Source organism: Triticum aestivum, chromosome 7B (assembly GCF_018294505.1).
Source record: "Triticum aestivum cultivar Chinese Spring chromosome 7B, IWGSC CS RefSeq v2.1, whole genome shotgun sequence".
NCBI classification, from domain to species: Eukaryota; Viridiplantae; Streptophyta; class Magnoliopsida; order Poales; family Poaceae; genus Triticum; species Triticum aestivum.
This window is the reverse complement of record NC_057813.1, coordinates 700687432-700709039: the sequence shown is the minus strand read 5'-3', so window position 1 is coordinate 700709039 and position 21608 is coordinate 700687432. Positions and strand designations below refer to the sequence as shown.

Here is a 21608-nt window from a genome sequence, read left to right as displayed (position 1 = left end):
CCTTGCCCCCACGATAAGAACTGTCAGGTTTCCCAGATCGATGAGTATCAGGAGGGCTCTCGTTTTTCTCCTGTTCAGTACGTTTCCTCTTAGGAGTGTACTCAGGTTTACTTTTCTCATCAGCAACATCATCTATAGTTTCTTCCTCAACAAGATTTTTAATCAAGATTTCTTCAATCTCATAGGTAAACTTGTAAAACCGATCCCCCAACACTCCCTCGGCAGTAGCAGGCAGTTGGTTCACAGATCTGCACCCAATTCTGGCCCTAATAGAAGAAGGGCGATTTATAGTAGACATGTCAACTTCTAGCGTGATCCCAACCAGGCTCCCCACATAAGCAACAATATTATCAGATCTTTTGTTAGGAGGGGATTTTACAAATTCTAACCCAAGCAACTTCCAGAAGCCCCTCAGAATCAATATCTTCAGACCAGGGGGAAAACTTAACACTAACTCCACATTTCTTGAGTCTAACATGTTCAACAAAAAGGGCTCTATCCACTTCTCTAGGGTTTGGCATTCTCATAACAAATTTCTAAGGAGCAAAAAATCTAGCAGAGCATCGCCACCCCTGGCCAACGTAAACGCTCAGTTCATGCTCGATATCTTTGGTTTGAGCAGAACCCTCAGTAACGGTGACCACAACATTGTACACCTGCTCTCTTGACTGTCTATCAACACCAAAATCAGGAATATAAAAGAATCCCTGCCCTCTGGACTGGAAAGCACACATCACATGAGTGCACTCCCATGGAAAAAATTCAATGCAAACAACAGATAAGTGACCTCTCTTCTTACAATGATCACAAAGAGCTTGTGGACATCTAACAGTAAAATGTCCAGGGTTGTTGCATATCTGGCGAACATCATAAGGTGGGCAGTTTGTACCAGAGGAGGTGGGGAGCTCACGATTCCCTGAATGGGTCTTGTTCTTGGTGGAGGCACGCGGATCTTTGTCGGTGCCGCCCAGGGCACCCTGCCTCCCAAGATGCGGAGGAGGGGCCATCGCCTTCCCCGTCGCCTCCACCTCACCGTGCTCTTGCTCACCCTCTGTGCCCTCGTCCCAGCGTGATTGACGAGCGTGAACAGCTTGATGTCCGCCTGCAGCTTCCTCCCACTTCTCGAATCCAGATCCATCAGATCCAGAAGCTCATCTTTGAGGACGAATGCACCACCTCCGGCTTGCGCTTCCACACATGGGAGTCAAATCCACGGCCACGACCACGGTCGAAACGAGTAGCCCCGCGGCCATGGCGACCCGCACCAAAGCCCTCCCCTCTCATCTCAGCAGCTCTCAGCGAATTAGGTGGATTTGTGGAGGGGGAAGAAGTAACTACTTGAGCGAAGGAATGAACATCACCATGGATTTTTCCTTCCACCAGGTATATGATTGACGAATCCTAGATCTGGCGAGAGGCGGAGCGCTCCAGAAGTGGGCGAAGCTCTCGTCCAGATCCAAAATGGGGGGAGGGGTAGCGGTCGCGTCTTTTATACCAGTGTCGCCCCCGGAAACCCTAGGTCCACATTCTCCACGACGGTCAGATGAGATCCCTACCACGTGGCACACATCTGGGTCATGGTGGTCCGGTGCGCGCCCGAGAACTCCCGGCCCATCTGTCATGGAGGGAGGGCGGTGACTCGTCCCCAGGAACGTGCGTTCGTTCCCGTGTACCGCAGGGTCGATCAGTCCCGCATGCGATGCTCCCGCGCCATGCAGCTGCACGTTCTCGCCGGAAAACATGGAGTTCGCCGGACTTCGATCCAGAACCCTAGCAAAGTGACACAGAAAGGAAACGATGTCGACGATGTTGATGAACTCACCTGCCCTAAGCAATCGCGCATCTACCGTGTGCCCCGCGGTGTTGAGGAGAACGATCCTGAGCGCCTCAGAGCGTAGCCACAACCCGCCGTCGTCGAGCCGGACCTGCCTCGTTATCCCGAGGTCTTCCGCATACCGGACACGCCAGCGCACGTCGCCCGCCATCCGCAAACCTTCCCTAAGGAAGCCAGCTATCGCAGCCTCGGGCGCAGGACACGTCCACCGTTGCCTGCTTGCATACATGCAAACGCAGCACCTTTCTTTCTTTATTTCTTTCTTTCTTCTACAACGGTATGAAGTCTGAACAGAACTCCGCTTAACCATGATGTACGGCGCAAGGTTTGTGTGTTGACGCATCTCTGCCCGGTTAGGACGTCTTCAACGTCAACCCGCAAAAATCTTCTTGTATTTATCTACATCTATATCTATATCTATATACCAATATAAAAAACCAATGGGGCTGATCCAACAGATCCCGGCAATCCATTAGCGTTAATCCGACAGTCCTTATTGTCCTAATGGTGAGCAACTAAACATGTTTAGCACTAAATGCGTTTACTGCTAATCAATCATTTCTCTCCCTGATCACCTTCCTTATATATCCTTTCACACAAAAGGAAACTGCTACAGCAAAGCGTCGGAGCGATCCCCTTCCTTCCGTACCCTTTCACACGAAAGGAAACTGGCACAACGAACCATCATGCAATCCCCTTCCTTACGTACCCTTTCACATGAAAGGAAACTGCCACAGCGAACCGCCCCACAGCGCCGCCCCATCATCTCGCTTCAGCGACGCACGCCGCCCCCATCGCCTCGACCCGCAGCACCTTCAAGGACGCCGCCCCTCACATCTCTGTGTCGCCTCTACCCATCGCCTCTGCGTGGCCTCGGCCCTAGCGATGCCATCGCACCTTCAAGGACGCCGCCCCTCACATCTCTGGGTCGCCTCTACCCATCGCCTCTGCGTGGCCTCGGCCCTAGCAATGCCATCGCAACTTCAAGGACGGCGGCTGTCGGGGACACCACCTAGACAGCCTGGTCGACCGGCAGGGGCGCGTCGGAGGCACCACCTGGACCGCCCATCACTGTCGGACATGACAGGGACGCCGCATGGTTGTCCGTTGGTGTCAGACCATTGGACCATCATGGACACTGCCTGGACCGCCTGTCCGTCCCTCTCCATCGGGCCTAGGTCGTCAGCGTCGCCATCAAGGGACACGCCGCTGTCAAACACACAGCCGCCGGGCCAAAGGTCTTTCATCTCTGCTTTCTTCATTTCTTCCGGAGAAGATTGATTCATGTTTCACTTAACAGAAAAGCAGCCACTAAAAACTGAACCCAAATCAGGCTTCGTAAAACTGAACCAAAAGCAGCCTTGTGTGCACACATTCAACAATCGTTAAGCTTCGTTACCAATGTGCGCAGATTAGGATTTAGGTATATCTTCAAGCCGGATTAATATTACACATGTGTTGCACATGCACATTTACTAGTTTGTGAAAGGGGACCAATCCACGCATATGGATGCGGAAGGACGCATTCAACCATAGTCGTATATATATTCACAACAACTTGAACCAACAAGATGAAATTCGTGTAAACACGGCCGAATTTTATATAAATATGCCGGATTTTCATATAAACATGACGAATTTCAATACTCTGGAGCTATAATAATATGTAATCCTTTGTCTTCCTCATTTCCGGCAGCCCAATCACTGGACCGCTGGGAGCCCTGGAGGTGTATGCCAGCGCAAAGGACGGCTTGCTTCCCCACCAATCATCAGAGTGGAACCCCCGGTTGATGCTTCAGTGGGAGGGGAAGGGGGTGTCTCCGTTTCCGTGGAGCCCATGTGCAATCGACGGAGGTCCTCGTAAGAGAAGAACCGGGCAAGACACCAGCTGTGTACACTGGCATCGCCTCGGCGGTGGCCTTCATGGGACCCAAGCAGCGGCACATTCCCGTGTTCTACTTCTCATGGATGATGGTGGCGGACACGGAGGCGCCAACCACTGACTCGTCACTCTCCGTGCACCTGGCTTTTGTCTCTGCCTGGATTGCGCGGTCGCAGGCACGGAATGCGCGGTACGACGCGTCGTCGTCGATGGTAGTGATGACGCCCGTGCCATCGTGCGTTGTGGAGCAAGTCGCCACTCCTCATCGAGTGGGCCTGGAGCGGCGAGTTGTTGAACCATGCGCTGGCTTGGGGCTGCAACTTGCTTCGTCGGGCCAGGCGCGGGTGGTGGAGCAGCGAGCTGCCTCGCTCGTATCCGACGGGCTCGGTAGACCACCCAGCCCCGCCTTGTATACCGGAGAACTACTCTTCAGAAGCCATCTGAAGAGTTGTGAAGAAGAAGATGGGGGGAGCGGCGGAGGGGTGCGATTCTTGCCCGACGTCTGGCCTCGTTTTAATAGAGGGCGGACGAGAGGAGCTCGGGCGGCGCTATGTTTAATGTCGATCTGCTCATGAGCGGATGTGTGACCGGAGTAGATTTCTCGGCTTCAACGCGGGTTTAATGGGGGCATATAAATGCGGCGAGGAGGCGTGTTCAGCCGGGCGGCGCCCTTGGCCGGCGAGCCGCTTCAATGGCGAAGCTGGTGAGAGGTTACGTCCGCCCTGAGCCACCTTCAATGCGGAGCAGCGCGCTCTACATCGGCATGAATGTGGACGTGCCGGGCAGGATGCGCGCGCGGGAGGGGGAGGGTTTTTGATGGGCCAGTGTGGTTAAAAGTGGGCTTGGGATCGTTCTGGACTCCTGCAAACCTCCCCCACTTTTGTCCCCGGTGCGGGAGAAATCGCATCTGAACCGCTCCGCGGACCGATACAGGTCGTCGTTGGATAGTTTTTGCGGTCTAGACAACGTGTTGTGGGAGGTTTGCAGGTCGGCGTTGAAGATGCCCTTATCACCTTGTCAAAAGGATGTGATGGCCCCACATATGTCCTCCATGGCCTAATTTATGGTCGCCGGTAAGATGATCTTAATTATATTATCATCGAGTAGTTCTCAAAATTGTCTAAAAAATAGAGTAGTTCTCAACAAAAAATATAGTATCGAGTAGTTCTCAAAATAAAATTATAGTATCGAGTTCATCGCAAAAAGAGTTCACATGCAAAAATAGAGTTCATCGCAAAAAGAAAAGAAAAATATAGTATGGAGTTTTATTCTCCGCTTACACTCTCGAGCATTGCGAATGGAGGGGTTTCTATCCTGTGTAGATTATTATATTACTTAAAAAAAGTCTTGATATGTTTTCCGTTTTGGTACTACTAGGTTGGAGGCGATCACGAACGCCTCCTGGTCATGGGCTGCTACGACTATAGCAGTAGCACGAATGAGTTGTGCATGCACTTGCTTATTAATTCAAGGCAGGATTATGGTAGGTGGTGCATGGTCCAGAACTCCAGATGCATGGATGGAGCCCGTCAAGAGAAAAGAAAAATGGAGAAAAAGGTGCCACCAGTTCGCGTATGCTCGTATTGTCAAAATAAATAAATAAATATTCGCATATATACGTACGCTCTTTATAAAACTGAGATGAGATTCAGTTGAATCCGATGTAAGACTGATCTTTGTAAACAAGTAGCTGCAGCCTCATTCCTGCTGCACGTGGAATGTAGGAAATGGGCCCAATCTATATACGATGAGTCGCACACACACACGCACACATACTAGATCCGCGCACAATTAACCTGAAGAGTGCTGAAGCTGCGAGCATTTTTCCTTTAGATTTCCCTCGGCCAAAGACGGGCGCACGCTGGGATATTAAGAAAAACTGAAGGAAAACCCAGCTAGCGCGCGCGGCCCGACGTGGGGACGCATGCCGGCATGGGGAGCGGGACGAGGAAACCCAGCTATCGCGCGCCGACGTGGTACAGGTACAGAAGAAGCTCACGCTGGAACAGGAGAAAAAACTGCTAGCGCGCGTCGACCTGCGGTGCGGATGCCGACCTGGGGACGGGACGAGCCTACAGCAAGGAAGGGAGTGCGTATGGTAAGCAGAAAATGGCGAGCTGGAGCAGCAGGAGTACTACACAAGTGGTACCGTTGATGGGGTTGGGAGTTCCAAGCATGCATGGTGGCGCAAGTACCGGCAAGGCTGCCTGCCTGCGCGCTGGATTCCTTCCTGCTGGGGCTGGGGCACGGAGCCACGGAGGCACGCACACATGGCCCCGTCAGCCGCCGCGCCATGTGCCACCCTCGCCCCGAGCTAGCCCGTACTGGTACTATACGATTTAAGCTGCCTTTGATCACTTCATTAGCTCACTAAAGTACTACTACTCCATTTTTAGCGAATATAGGAGCACTATACTCCACAGTAATACCATGGTCCATGGGAGGAGGGAAGGAAGGGAGTGTGGTGTGATAATAAGACGCGTGCCTCACCACAGGTCTAGTCTTCTCCTTGGCCTTCATGCCTTTGACCCGACGCATGCGATCCGTGGGATTGCGACCGAGTGAGCAGTCAGCTATCGCAGCAGGAGAGGACACGTCCACCGTTGCCTGCTTGCATGCATGCATGCAAACACACCACCTTTCTTTTTTTCTTTCTTTCTTTCCTTCTTGTACAACGGTCTGAAGTCTGAGCTGAACTCCGCTTAACCATGATGTACGGCGTAAGGTTTGTGTGTTGACGCATCTCTGCCCGGTCAGGGCATCTCCAACAGCAACAAGTAAAAATCAGGGACCAGTCTCTCGATATGGATACGGAAGGACGCATTCAATCCTAGCCGCATATAGTTTCACAACAACTTCAATTGACAGGACAAAACTCGCATGAACACGGCTGAATTTCATATAAATATGACGGATTACATATAAATATGCCGGAGTTTCATATAAACATAACGAACTTCAGTGCATTTACATCAACGGTACTAGTTCGGCTCTGCAGGTATAATAATATCTAATCCTTTGTCTCCCTCATGTCTGTCAGCCCAATCACCTGACCACCGGGAGCCCTGGAGGTGTATGCTTCAGCGCAAAGGACGGCTCGCTTCTCCACCACTCGGAGTGGAACCCCTGGCTGATACTTCAACGCGAGGGGAAGGCGACGCCTCCGTTTCCGTGGAGCCCATGTGCGATCGACGGAGGTCCTCGCAAGAGAAGAACCGGGCAAGACATCGGCTGTGTACGCCGGAGTCCCCTTGGCGGTGGCCTTCATGGGACCCAAGCGGCGACGCACTCCCGTGTTCTATTTCTCCTGGATGATGGCGGCGGACGCGGAGGTGCCGGCCACTGACTCGTCACTCTCCTCACCCGGCTTCTGTCTCTGCCTACATGACGCGGTCGTAGGCACGGAATGCGCGGTACGACGCGGCATCGTGGATGGCAGCGATGACGCCGTGTTGTCGTGCCGTCGTGGAGTAACTCATCACTCCTCATCGAGTGGGCCTTGAGTGACGAGTTGCTGAACCACGCGCTGGCTTGGGGCTGCAACTTGCTCCGTCGGGCCAGGCGCGGGTGGTGGAGCAGCGAGCTGCCTCGCTCGTATCCGACGGGCTTGGCGGACCACCCAGCCGCCGTGTATGCCGGAGAACTACTCTTCAGAAGCCATCAGAAGAGTGGTGAAGGAGGAGATGGGGGAGCGACGGCGGGGTGCGATTCTTGCCCGACATCTGGCCTCGTTTAAATAAAGGACGAACGGGAGGAGATCGGCCGGCGTTGCGTTTAATGTCGGGCCCCCTCATGAGGGACGTATGGCCGGGGTAGGTTTCTCGGCTTCAACGTGGGGTTAATGGGGGCGTACGAATGCGGCAAGGAGGCGTGTTCAGCCGGGCGTGCAGCGGGCGGCGCCCTCGGCCGGCGAGCCGCTTCAATGACAAAGGCGGTGAGATGTCTCGTCCGCCCTGAGCCGCCTTCAATGCGGAGCGGCACGCTCTACAACGGCATGAATGTAGGCAACTAGCGTTGGGTGGGATGCGCGCGTAGGAGCAGGAGGGGGTTTTGTGGGCCAGGGCAGTTAGAGCGGGCTTGGGATCGGTCCAGACTCCTGCAAACCTCCTCCACTTTTGTCCCGATGCGGGAGAAATGCATTTGAACCGCTCCGGACCGATGCAGGTCGTCGCTAGATAGCTTCCGCTGTCTGAATAGCACGGTCTTGCGGAAGGTTTCGGCTTGAAGATGCCCTTATCACCTTGTCAACTTGTTATTATTAGCAAAGAAAAGAAGCTCAATCTCTGGGCGAGATTCTACCAATTCATAGGCAAATCCAAAAGCCAAGAAGAAGAATACAATACGAGCTCTGAGCCGCCGGCAACATCGTACACTGCTCATTACTATATCGCCGGCGCGGCGTCATCCCGAATATACTACTGCTCCGGGCGCAAGCGGTCGTTACAGGAAAAAAGGTGATCCATGGTAGGCGATGATGGCGCCACCTGTGAGGAAGCTGGCAAAGCAAAGATAAAGGGGGGGATCTCCTCCGCTCCAATGGAGATGTTGGGACGAACGGCAACACCACCAGCCCCCTCCCTCCCTGCGTGTGGGCCCAGCGTGCATGCATTTTTGCTCCTGATGATCCTGCTCGACGCCGTGCTAATCGGATAGTTCGAGGTTCCATCTTTCTGTCGGGCCTACCACCACCACCGCATCAACATCAGCCACCATCGTTTCCGCTCACAGCTGTGGCCTTTCCTCATTCTCTTTTCTTGCTTGAAGTGGGCAGAATTAGTGTGCGTTGCGTTTCCGTAAATAGATGTCAGTTTGGTACGGCTCCAATGGTCATCTTTTATTGGCATGGACGCGATCACAGCATCTACAATGGCAAATCATGTCCCTCAAACGTCCGTGGATGCGGCCGGGTGCGTCTACGGACAGTGATTGTTCACATCTCAAATTTGCTACTCTGCATCCGAGTCTCTCGTATTTCAACTCCTAAATCCATGCAAAGCATGTAAAATAAATCCTACGGACTACATAGTATGTACTACCCTAGTTAATCTTCGTCGTCGGAGATGTCCATGACGCCGGTGCCAGGCACCGGGTGGACAGGCGCGTAGGAGGGCTCCGACTCCTCCTGCTCCTCCTCGACATCATTCATGTAGGCGAGCATCTCATCATCCTCTGTGGCGTGCTTCGCCTCCATCTCCTGTCGACGACGGCGTCTGACCTCTGCATCCGACTCCGAGCGGAGGGAATCGAGGATGGCATGTTGCTCAGCCTGCAGATCCATGTCCCCAGCATCCCCCACCACCTCCTCCTCCTCCAACTCCTCCTCCGGATCCACTGCATCCGAAGGTAGCCCCCCGGCGATCCGGGCTACGCGCCTTGCCCGGATCTGCTCAAGGAGTTCCAGCCGGCGCTCTAGTGTTAAAAATGGATAGCTCCTCACCCGGCGGCCTGGGGGCATGGCTACTAGTGGTGGCGGACGGGCAGTGGAAAGTGGCGGCGGCGACGAACGGGAGGAGGAAAATATGGATGGGTTACGGTTTCGGTGCCGGCGATCGGCTTAAATCGCCGGGCTAGGCACTACACGGCCTGCCGGAGCGGCGCCACGCAGCGACATCGGTCCGACGGAGGAAACAAGCTTCGGACCGCCGAGTTTCAGACTGTTTTCGTGTTGGACCCCACGTCAGTCCGACGTGGCGGACGTGCCTGGGTGCCCCATATCCACCCCATATTTGGGCTGGATATGAGGGGTGCCGGTCAGCCCGGGCGTCTGAGGCACGTATGTGGCGCCCGTCTGGATTGTATTTTCGTGACCGGTCAGTGACAGGGTCGTCCCCCCAGATATTTGAGGCAGGTTTGGGGCGTCCGGCTGTAGCCGCTCTCAGAATGCATGTCTCTTAACGCATTATTCTAGATAATGATTATTTTTACTTCAGAGACAATCAACCCAGTGCATTAAATATCTTATGGGTTGTATCTAAATGATATTGCACATAGTTACTTTAAAGATATTTTTTTTGCATCCCAATATTATTGCACCTAATTACTTTAAAGATATTAAATATCTTATGGGTTGTATCTAAATGATATTGCACCTAATTACTTTAAAGATATTTTTCTGCATCCCAATATTATTGCACCTAATTAATTTAAAGATATTTTTTCGACTGCAAAAAAAGGAGATAAGCCACAAAGGATCAGAGCAAACTACATTGCACCGAAAAAACGAAGAAAGAGCCATATCTTCGCTAACGTACGACCCCAATCTCTTTCTTCTTTAATTACAATGTCACATGGCATTTTGCCTATCATAACATGGTAAAAGCCAATCATTGAGGTGCCCTGATTCTCGAAAACACAGGAAATAGAGAAGAAAAAAACATACTTTAAGTGGCATGTAATTTTCAGTCCTATCAAAACATAGAACTACAAGTATATCGATCAAATATTTGTCACCAAGGGCAAAACAGAAACATAAATATAGCAAGAGGTTCACATGGATGGAATAGAGTGCAAAGGAATTCTTACGAAAAGATAGCAAGGATTCCATTGTGTGAAACAAATGACTAAACGAACTAGGAGTAAAAAAATCCATGAAAATCCAAATTCTCTACAAATCGTATGAAATCGCTTTGAATCAAAGGGATCCCTTAGCATTTGCAACTATTGAGATGGTTTCACTATCATTTTTTGTCGTACCTCGGTCGCGCGAGTCTACACTAAGCACCGTTGATCCAGTGTTGAGATATTCATCCAATAACCTATATATTTCCACTCGGGTGAAGAAAAAAGGACTACCACAACTCTGTGGACAACCTTTTCAAAATGAGTATGAACAAAATTGTTAAGTCAACCGTGAAACAATGCAATAGATTCACATTTTTAATATATAATTATTGAACAAACTAGCAGACGCAGATATTTCCTGATCATGTATGAAAAAAATTGCAATGCCACATAAGAAATAAGTATTCCCGGTCAATTGAGTCGTGCATAGATAGTATAAGTATATTAAGAAATGTAGAAGTTCAATACCACGAGGTAGGATCGTGAATCCCGTGGATCAATGGTGGGAGCGAGGTCCATTTTTTATGGAAGTGGGATCGAGGTTATTCGTTCTTACTCACCGGGGTTCAGTCGGTAAAACATGCGTGTGATGGTGTAAATGTGGTGCGCGTGGATCATGTTCATCTTCTTTGTACTCTCGGGGAAAAAATCCTGATCAAAAAGTCCGGTCGTCAAGCATTTGAAAAACCCTAAGTCTTGTATTCCTGCAATGCTCTATATTGTATTGTACACTCTAAGTAACCAAATGCACCTTTTCACGGAGGAAAAAATGTACATCCCCACAGAAAAATAATGTAATCGGCTGTACCGGCGTTCGCTTTGTCTTGGCAGTACAGGAAGCAATGAAGCTTGAAGCATGGGTGACCTACCAAATCAGCCTGGAAAGCCGAAACTACACTTGTATATTATTAGGATCGATGCCTCCCAAAGGCCTCCATCACTACTTCACTGCATCATCTCACGCCACATCTGAAAAGATGAAGCCATCCATTCAATTGCACACCAAGGCATCATCCTAATGAACTTAGCCGATTTAAGATCCTGCAAGCTCTGCTGTGCTTGTTTAATGGGTGGTGCTCTGTAAATGCATTGCCACCACCTAGGGTCAAGGCTCTTCAATTTCTCTGCTCGTGTCACTGCAACGCGAGATCTGTCGTTTCTTGGCCCCATAAATGTTTAAAAAATTATACACAGGCAAATTAAAGTCTTCCTGGCAGAGGGGTGATTTTAGTAGTGACAGTTCTTTAATTGAGAGCACCTGAAGTCTTAACGTGTGAGGGTCTCACGTGCAGCGCCGAGGTTAGCGGTTAATCTAGTGGGTGCAGATTAGTATGATTCCATTGCATTATTTTTGATGGAAATGTTTGATGTTTACCTCTCTTTTTATGCATTTCCACATTGTTCAATTAGTTAATTGTAACTTCACGAGGTGATGGCCCGTCGCTATGGAGATCAAGCTGGGACGTTGATTGGCATGCTTGACCTTTTCTACATCTTCCACTGTCATTGTTACATTGATGACGCCAAATTGTTATGTTTTCGCTTGATAGGGACTTACTGTTTTTTTAATAAACTTTTGGTCTCTGTGTATGAAAGAAGACCACACATAATAATCTTCAAAAAAATATGAGACAAATTCCACACACAAAAAGGGGAGACCAAATAATGTGAAATCAAACAAAATAATGATCGAAGGCCAAACAAACAGTAATTATCACTTTTTTCGGGAATAAATGGAACGAATTTGGTTCCGGTGTTCTACGTACATTTCTTTCTTCTTGCAATGTGCCTAAACTTTGGTCTCGTTCCAAGATAGATGACCAAATAAAACAAACTTCGTTTGATGTATTTTATACACATTAATTTTAGTTGGCAAACAGGTCCAATACAACTGGTATGAATAAAAGTAAGTGCATGCTTATGTGTCATAAGTATTTTCTCTATATTTTTCAGCGAATCAGAGGAGCCCCTGATTTACATTTATGTTTGGTGTGCCGATTAATTAGCCGTGTTGTAAAAAACGGTGTGGTCGCTTAATTCGTGGTCATATCATGGGCGTGAGAATGGTGGGAATTCAGTGATTGGAAAAGCTTCGCAAAGAGCCCTTAGTTTTTCTTATATAATTTTGCAATTTCATAAAAGAGGACGTGGGTGCTTATCTTTTCAACCAACTTTTGGTCTTGATCTAATATAATAACAAGTGCGCACGTAACAATGCTTTTGATTTTGTTATAGAAAAAGAAGACCAGACAATGTGCAATCAAATATACACCATTTTTCTGCAGTGTAGCTATCCTTTTCGTCACGGTTTGAAAAAAGAATACCAGACAAGAAAGATGGAACAAAATTTGTTGGGATGTTGTATATGTTTCTTTTCTTGCAATGTGGCTAAACATTTGCTCTTATTAATACATGAAAGATCAAGTAAAACATTTTTTGTTTGATGGATCTTATATAAATTGCTTTTTGGTTGGCAAGCATAGCCAATACAACTGTTTTGTAAAAGCAAGAAGATGTGTCGTGTATGCTCTTTTTTCTTACCAAAGGAGCAAAGACTGTCTAAAAAAGAAGAACAAAGAATGCGAAATCAAACATATATTGTTAGGTATGTGTAGTGTACGCTCCTTTTTCTTACCATGTAGCTGTCCTTTGGCTCAATCTAAAAAGAAGAACAAACAAGACTAAATGGAACAAAGATTGTTAGAGATGCCTCATATACGTTTCTTTATCTTGCAGTGTACCTAAACTATTGTTCTTATTGCAAGCAAGATGGACAAGTAAGATAAAACAAAACAAACTTTGTTTCTTCTGTATTATATAATACTTTTTATTGGCAAACATAGCCAACACATATGATAAGTAAAAAGAAAGAAGAAGGCTACGTGCCATAGGTTCCCAGGACCATGCGCAAGGGAGAGTTACGTGCACCGAGCTGCCCCTTTCTATTGTGAAACAAAAGATCCCTTACTATACTAAAGACTTTTGGGGGATTTTAATATTAGTATTTTCCAATGCAAGATTGTACTACATATGATTAAATAGCACTAGATTTTATAAGAATTTTTCATCCACGCCATACTCATTGTGAAGATTCATGTGTTTTTATTGTGACAATCAAACTTTCATGCAATCCTATTAGGCTTGATTCAAAAGGAAAGAGCAAATAAGACAATAAATGAAGCAACATATTTTACACATATCTGATGTATGTATGTTTTCGTTTTTTGTTGCTACGAAGATAGTCAACATTTTGTCCTTGATTTTTTAAAATGGGATTTATCAACAACCCTTTAGGCCTCCTTTGGTTTACACGATTTTATAGAAATTCTAAAGGATATAATTTTTATAGGAAAAATTCTTTTAAAGCCCTTTGGTTTGTAAGAATGGATTCATGTTCCTACGTAAGATAGGAACCAATCCTTCACATTTCAAAGGAAATTTTTTAGCATAAACTCAATGAAAAAATTATCCTATGCATCAAATGACATTTTTTTCCTTATAGGAAATGAGATACATGTCATCCCATCCTATGAATTTCTTGTCCCTACGCTATTCCTATCCTATGAACCAAAGGAGGCCTTACACTTGATTTCAGAAACAAATATATATATAACAAAACAAACTATTTCAAGCACATTAGGTACATGTTTCTTTCTTGTACGAGCATACACCATTTTATTTTTCATATTTAAAATTGGCCATGTCTTCTTAGCAAATCTTCAACCTTCATTCCAAATAGAAGAGTAAATAACAGAAAAAAATCCTTGTTATACATGCATGCATGTATCTTTTTTGTTATTATAAAAACATAAGAAAAAAAATGTGTTCCTTGTTTGGAAAAATATCTTACCTTTCGGTCATGATTTTTTAAATATAAATAGCAACTAAGATGAACTAAAACAACTCTTCTAGACGTAACCTGCAATTAAGAAAAGTGGTTTCTTGGCTTTAAAAGATGACTAGAAATTAAGCAAAAGAAAAAAGTTCTTCAAACATGAGCAATGTTTTTTGGAGCGTGGGCTCCATGGAGCCCAATTTTTTTGAGTTTTTTCTAATGAAAATCTAGAAAAATGTCCACATGCATACTATAGATGTATTCTACATGTGTTTTAAAATTAATTAGGAGGTACTTTAACATCTGAGCAATTTTTTTGGGAATTTAAACAAACAATGCATGTATTTTTTCTACTTTGAATTCCATTATTTCCTGATAATATTTTACAAGCACCTAGAATACAACTATATATAAGGTGGATTTTTTCTAGATTCTTTTGGAACTTCAACAATTTTGTAACTTTTCAAAAACAATGGGCTCCATTGGGCCTGGGCTCCAAACGATATTTCCGCTTCAAACATGTCATATATACATTTATTCCTTTCATGCACATTGTTATAAAACAAGGAGATATTTATGGTAAGAAAACCTCATCGAGCCTCTAGATATAGATTAAAAAAAACTTGCTCGATCGCTATATAAATACAACCTCTCACGGACCCGGCCATCAAGACCTAATAACCTCCCCCCCCCCTCGCCGCCGCCCCTTCCACCTCCGAGCTCTCACTCCATCAAGATATTTCGATGTCGATCCCAAGGTGATATTCTCCAAACTCCGCCTCCATAGGTCTCCCTCGCCCTATTATTGTTGACACATGTTGGCCCGATCAACGATGACCACCCGCCACCCCGCCATGATTCTTCTCGAGCTGATCTGCAACCACCCCCCATCACTGGCCACTACCCCCCCCCCCCCCCCCACCCAAACAAGGCACAAACACCGCCGCCTTGTCACATCGTCGTTTCTTTGTTTCCCCTCTACTCAGGTCACGAGTTTCCACACAAATCATGTCCCCTAACTTACCTGAATTCATCGCTGGAAAAATAAAGCGGAGCATGACCCCCCAAAGTTGTGAGTTTTCTTGACTTATTTTATTGCATGCAACCTAATTAGGATACATATAATTGCATCATACATTTTATAATCAAAAGAAATAAATATAAATGAACATGAATTAAAAAAATAGCCCATGCACCACGGGAAATCATTTGCATGTACACATGATGTCACTATGATCCTATTGATGTAGGTGTACAAATTTTGTTTCTCGACGCCTGTTCAGCACCAACCAACTACCTTATCGTGTGCAATTAAATTTAAATCATCATTGGATTCCTTCAATACACTTGCCATCACGTTCCACATCAACAAAACAATTTTATAGTAATTACACTTAGTTAATACCATAAATTTGTGATGGATCGAGCGGTGGCGACGCAGGTGAACTTCCGACCCCCTCTAGAACGCCCCCCCTTTTCTAACAAACCGGAAGGTGGGGCGCCCGGCCGAATTCCACCAACACGAATGGCCTCTTCCGCAACAGACCCACAGATTCAAAACCCAAACCCAAGGTTTTGCCAATGCTCCAAAGCCCAAAGGCAAACAGAAAGGGGGCGGGGGGGAGAACCACACGGAAAACCAAAGGGAAGGCTCCAAATTCCGGCACGGGAAAATCCAAGGCCCGGAAAATATATAAAACCGGGGCGAGGGGGACACCAACGCCAACACCAACGCCGAGCCAGCCAGGCAGGCAGCAGCCGGGGAGAGCGAGCGAGCGAGCGAGCCAAGGGTTTTTGAGTAGAACGCACCCCTCCCACCCCCCACCCCCCGCCCCCGCTCCCCACTCCCCTCCCCCGGAAAAAAATTTCAATTGACTGAGCATTGAGCCGCCCGCCGCCGCCGGAGTCCCCGAATCCGGCCGGCGGTAGGGTTCCTGGTGGTGTGGAGGTGAGGGGGTTTGGTTTGTGGCCCGGCCCGAGCCCTGCGGGGTTAGATCCGGGGAAGGAGGGGAGGGGGGAGGGGAGTGGGGGCGGACCCGCGCCGCCGCGGCGGGATGGCCGAGGACGGCGGCGGCGGGGGCGGGGGAGGAGGAGGGGAGCGGATGAAGCTGCTGTGCAGCCTCGGCGGGCGCATCCTGCCGCGGCCCGGGGACGGGACGCTGCGGTACGCCGGCGGCGACACCCGGATCGTGTCCGTGCCGCGCGGGGTGGCGCTGCAGGACCTGCTGGCCCGCCTCGCCGACGCCTACGGCGGCGCCACGGGCCCGCACTTCGCGGTCAAGTACCAGCTCCCCGACGAGGGCCTCGACGCGCTCATCTCGGTCTCCTCGCCCGAGGATCTCGACAACATGGTGGAGGAGTACGACAAGCTGGCCGTCGCCAGCCCCAAGCTGCGGGTCTTCATCTTCCCCGTCTCGGAGGCGGCCGCGCCCGGGGACGAGGGAGGCGAGGGCGCCGCCGGCTTCGACGCCGGCCTCAGGTACCTCGAGGCCGTCAACGGCATTGTGCGCAAGGACAGCATCGCCAGCCTGTCGTCCACCCAGTGCTCCGACGGCGGGCCTCCCCCTCCTACCCCGGCCGTGCCTTCCTCTGGAGGAGGGGGAGGGGGAGGGGGAGGGGGCGGCGGCGGCGGCGGGGGCTCCCCGACTGCTGTCTCCCCCACCTCCACCTGCTCCTACGACGCCGCCAGATCGGCTTTTGCTGCTCCGCCGCAACCTCAGCAGCTGCTTGTTGATGTCTTCACCAATGCTGCTCCCGCCCCTGTCCCGGTGAAGCCGCAGGAGAGTGCTGCGCCCCCTCAGCCAAGCCCCCATCCACATCCACACCCGCATCCGCATCCACATCCGGAGGCAGCAAGGTACCGTCAGCCACTCTCACAGCTACCACCACTGCCACCAGTGTTCATGAACGATCATAGAGAGGCTATGCAGGGTCTGAATCAGCAGCCACCAGAAAATGCGACCTGGTTTCAGGACTGCAATATGTGTGTCAAGGCTCTGCCTCACGCCCACTCCGATCCAGTCATGAATGACTATGCCAACGATGTGCGTGGAGGGGCGCCGGTTGAGCCAATACCAGTGTTCATGAGCCTGCGGCCTGAAGATGTGGCAAGGATCATGATGGGAGAGCGGCAAATACCTTCTCAAATGGGGGCTTATGGGTACACACATATGCATCCAGTGCAGCCTGACAGGGAAAGGATGTATGCACCAAAGATGGAAGGCGTTGCAAACCCAATGCCCGTCGATCCAGCGAGCTTTCATCAGCATGTCTATGTGCAGCAGCAGCAGCAGCAGCACCAGCAGCAGCAATTGCCACCGCAGCAGGTGCCGGCGACTTATGGATTTAACCATATCCCCATGATGCCTACTGAGATGGTCTCTCCAAATTCCGTTCATTCTGATAGCTCTCATCAACAAGCTATACTGCATCAAATGCCTTCACCCCATGGAATGGCTCAGTACCCAGTAAGGCAAACTAATCCCAATAATCCGCTTGAAGGCGAAGGTAGTTTAAGTGGCAATTCTAGGCATCGGGAGGATGGACAAGTGCTCCGTGATAATGTGCCTTCAGTGGCACCTGCTGCTGTGCCAACCTATATGGCCAATGTGGACAGGATGATGGATTCACTACGGGTAAACCCTAACGAGCCCCGCTATCCCGAACAAAGGATGTATGCTGAGAATGGTTTACCCCAGAATGCAACGTCACAATACTCTCAGAGCAACACCAACACCTTTTTTGATGTCAGCGAGCCAAAGATGGCCCATCCAACTGAATCAATGCCACCGCCTTCGGTGGCCAGTCCTTATATGCATAATGTCCAGCATGCCAACGTTAACCATATGCCGCCGCAAATGGTGAGCATTGGGGGACCATACCCCAGTTATGTTGCCGCCACTATTGGGCATGTGGGTGTGCCCCCATCGGCTTATGGTGTTGATCCTGCGTATACAAAAGCCACTATTAACCCAATGAGCGAGCAGAAGGATGTTATGCCTGAAGTTTATCACAAGGAAGCTCCACATGAATCCATTCCTCCTCCGAACGCTAATGCTCAGGTACCACTACCGACACCAGCACTGACAAATCATGCTCCAGTCGAGCAACTCCAGGAGTCTGGTTTACCTGGTCAACAGTTCAGCAATGTACATGCGCTGCCACCAAGACCTAAGAGGGTAGCAAGCAGGGAGAACATCAGCTCAAAGGATCCCCATTCCCAAAACTCTCTGTTGAATTGCAAAGGGCCAGATTTGAACATCCCGGCTGAGGAGCAACCATATCACAAAGACACACATGCAGAACAAGCTCAGTTTGTCAAAGGTTCAATCATTAACAATACTTCCAATTACACCTTGTGCCAGTATATGTGCTTTATGAGTCATAAGTTGTGAATGCTTATTACCGTCTTTCATGAATGCAGGTGATGGTATCACTAATCCAGACTTGCTGGGTATGGAGGATGGTCTAGCCGCATTTGAGCCTCCACCTCCTGTGCTGAATGAAGGGCTTGGGAATGTCACTAATAAAGTAGACGGGCAAGCTCACACCAATGAGGTTAGATGAATTCCTTAGAAGTTCATATATGTTCTGTTTTATGTCATCTTCAGTACTTAATAACCTAACACGAGGAATGTGCAGGTTAGCAAGGGCAAACCACTAGATTGGGTTTCAGGACAACCAGTCACAGATGAGCATGGACGCCTTCAGGTTACAGTCAGGAACTCTTTATCTTTAATACTACAAAGTAATGTTCTTTTACCAACCACATGTTCATGTTTTCAGATTATAAAGAATGATGACCTCGAAGAGCTCCAAGAACTCGGTTCTGGAACTTTTGGAACTGTATATCATGGGAAATGGAGGGGCTCTGATGTTGCAATAAAAAGAATCAATGACAGATGTTTTGCTGGGAAGCCATCTGAGCAAGAAAAAATGGTATAATTATAACATTTTAGATTTCCTTTTATTTGCTTATACCTGTCCTTGTACTGATATGTCCTGAATGTTTGCAGCGGAATGACTTCTGGAATGAAGCATCTAACCTTGCTGATCTGCACCACCCCAATGTTGTGGCCTTTTATGGCGTTGTTCTAGATGGGCCTGGGGGATCCATTGCAACGGTTACAGAATACATGGTTAATGGCTCACTTAGGACGGCTTTGCTGAAGAATTCCAAGTACGTCCACTATTTATATGTCTGCAAAGCTTTGAATAAAGCCGGGCCTCAGGCCTTTTCTCAAAACAAAAAAATGTCTGCATTCTAGCATATGTTTTAGAAGTAATTCTCATGTATCAACTGCCACATCTTAAAAACTTGGAACTTATAATCCAACATGAAGCTGAGCCGATTAATATTCTCTTCATGTGCAGGAGCCTGGATCGACGCAAACGGCTAATTATTGCCATGGACACAGCTTTTGGAATGGAGTATCTGCATAACAAAAACATTGTGCACTTTGACCTCAAAAGTGACAATTTACTTGTTAATTTAAGGGATCCTCAGCGTCCAATATGCAAGGTAAGAACTGCAATTATTCTGTTTTGTACTACTGCTGGCTTGTTGCACTTCATTGCTAGACTATTGATTCTTCTCCTCTGTATCATATTTTGCATGTTTGATATTGGGTAATCTGTCTATATTGACTTTTCAAATTATTAGGTATTATTGATAATTTTTAGCATCAATCTCCCCTCATACTTGGAATACACAGCGCTTTGTTGTGATAATCATATGGACTGTTGCTTGTGCAATTGATGTGTTGCACCTTAAAATAGACACAATTGATTTAGATTAGTCCGGGTATCATTTTAGCTAAACTTAAGGCATATTCCGTCGACACTGGAAGGAACATGTGGTATAATAATGCATGGCTACTAACAATAAACTCCTTGTATACCAAAGAATCATTTGTTTGCCATCTGAATTTTGTTATCTTTACTGATCTACTAAACATCCATGCCACATTATCTGTAGTCTATAGATAACTAAGGCTTCCCTTTTAGTTCTTGCGCTGTCACATGCGAATGAAATATTGCTCATGTGAACTGTCATCAAACTGGATCGACCGGCGAATGCGAACAATTTTGCATCTTTTATGATTTAAGTTAAGCACCCATTTCTCTTTCTATATATATCTGCATTGATTTTTCTTGGATGATGCAGGTTGGTGATCTTGGGCTTTCAAAAGTCAAGTGTCAGACGCTCATCTCTGGTGGTGTGAGGGGAACGCTTCCATGGATGGCCCCAGAGCTTCTGAATGGAAGCAGCAGCCTGGTCTCTGAAAAGGTTTGCTAATCCCTTCATATTGCTTCCGTGTCCGAATTCAGATAGCTATATCCAGGTTTACATATAACTTGCACACTAATGTTGATATGTTCCCCTCAGGTTGATGTCTTCTCCTTTGGGATTGTCCTGTGGGAACTCCTCACAGGAGAGGAACCATATGCAGATTTGCACTATGGTGTTATCATTGGTGGGTGCACAATCAGCCATACCCTCGGTAGAAATTACTTGTGCAGTGGATGGTCAGAGTCTGATGTAAGCTGTTGTTTTAACTGTCAGGTGGCATTGTGAGCAACACTCTGCGGCCGCAGGTGCCTGACTCATGCGACCCGGAGTGGAGGTCGCTGATGGAGCAATGCTGGGCGACGGAACCGTCGGAACGGCCAAGCTTCACCCAGATCGCCGTGAGGCTGCGTGCCATGGCCGCGTCCCAGAAGGTGCAATCCTAGTAGCGCCAGCAGCGGTCTTGAGAAAACTTCTGGGGCCATCCATCCATCCGTCTTGGACAAGTTCTCCTTCGCATATTGCGTATTTTAGGAAATCCGGTGCTGATATATATAAATATTATATATATGGTTGGTTTCGTTCTTTCGTTGCGTCGGTCGGTCCCTAGGGTGTCTATCTATCTGTTCATACCCCTTCATTGTTTCATATCTTGTAATCATAAAATCATGAGCCCTCCCTCCCAGCCTCCCCGTGTCTAGAAGTGTCGGTCGGTCGTCGTCCCAGATCCGTATTCATTCATTTATACCCTTCCCCTTTGGCTTTGGCTTAGAGGCGCGCTGAGTAAGCCAGTCTTATTGTCAGTTATAGAGAGTCCGATATTTTATTTATTTTCTTCCCTTCCTTTTCTTGTGGGTAATAATCGAGTTGTTTGGAAGTCGTCGGTTCGGTCGGTCTGTTGGTCGGGTCAGTCTGAAGAATGTGGTGATGAACTGGTTGTGTAATGTGGGTGGTGGTAATACAAGTTTTGGGAACTGTCAGTTGAGGTCCTATGTTGCTTGTATATGCTTGTGTTTTTCGTGTGTTTGTGATGTATGCCGAAATGGTTCGGTGTCTCTGTAAAAAGGGTCCAGTTGTTTTGTTTTATTATCCTGTGAGGAAAAAACATGTTGTTCCCTCTGTTTTCTGCCTGAAAGAGCTGCGGCTGCTCTACTTGGGGCTCCTTTGATTCAAAGAAATCCTATAGGGTATTTTTCTTAGGGCTCCT

At 48.1% G+C, this 21608-nt stretch overlaps 1 protein-coding gene across 1 annotated transcript; it reads left to right on the top strand.

The window, feature by feature from the left end:
* The first annotated feature begins 15925 nt into the window (after positions 1 to 15925).
* On the top strand, positions 15926 to 21391 carry LOC123155691 (probable LIM domain-containing serine/threonine-protein kinase DDB_G0286997). The gene is made up of 9 exons (XM_044573843.1): positions 15926 to 18435; positions 18536 to 18669; positions 18754 to 18822; positions 18898 to 19050; positions 19128 to 19291; positions 19486 to 19633; positions 20279 to 20401; positions 20501 to 20588; positions 20678 to 21391. The coding sequence occupies exons 1-9, from the start codon at positions 16167 to 16169 to the stop codon at positions 20845 to 20847; spliced, it is 3318 nt and encodes a 1105-aa protein (XP_044429778.1). The 5' UTR covers positions 15926 to 16166; the 3' UTR covers positions 20848 to 21391.
* Positions 21392 to 21608: the final 217 nt, after the last annotated feature.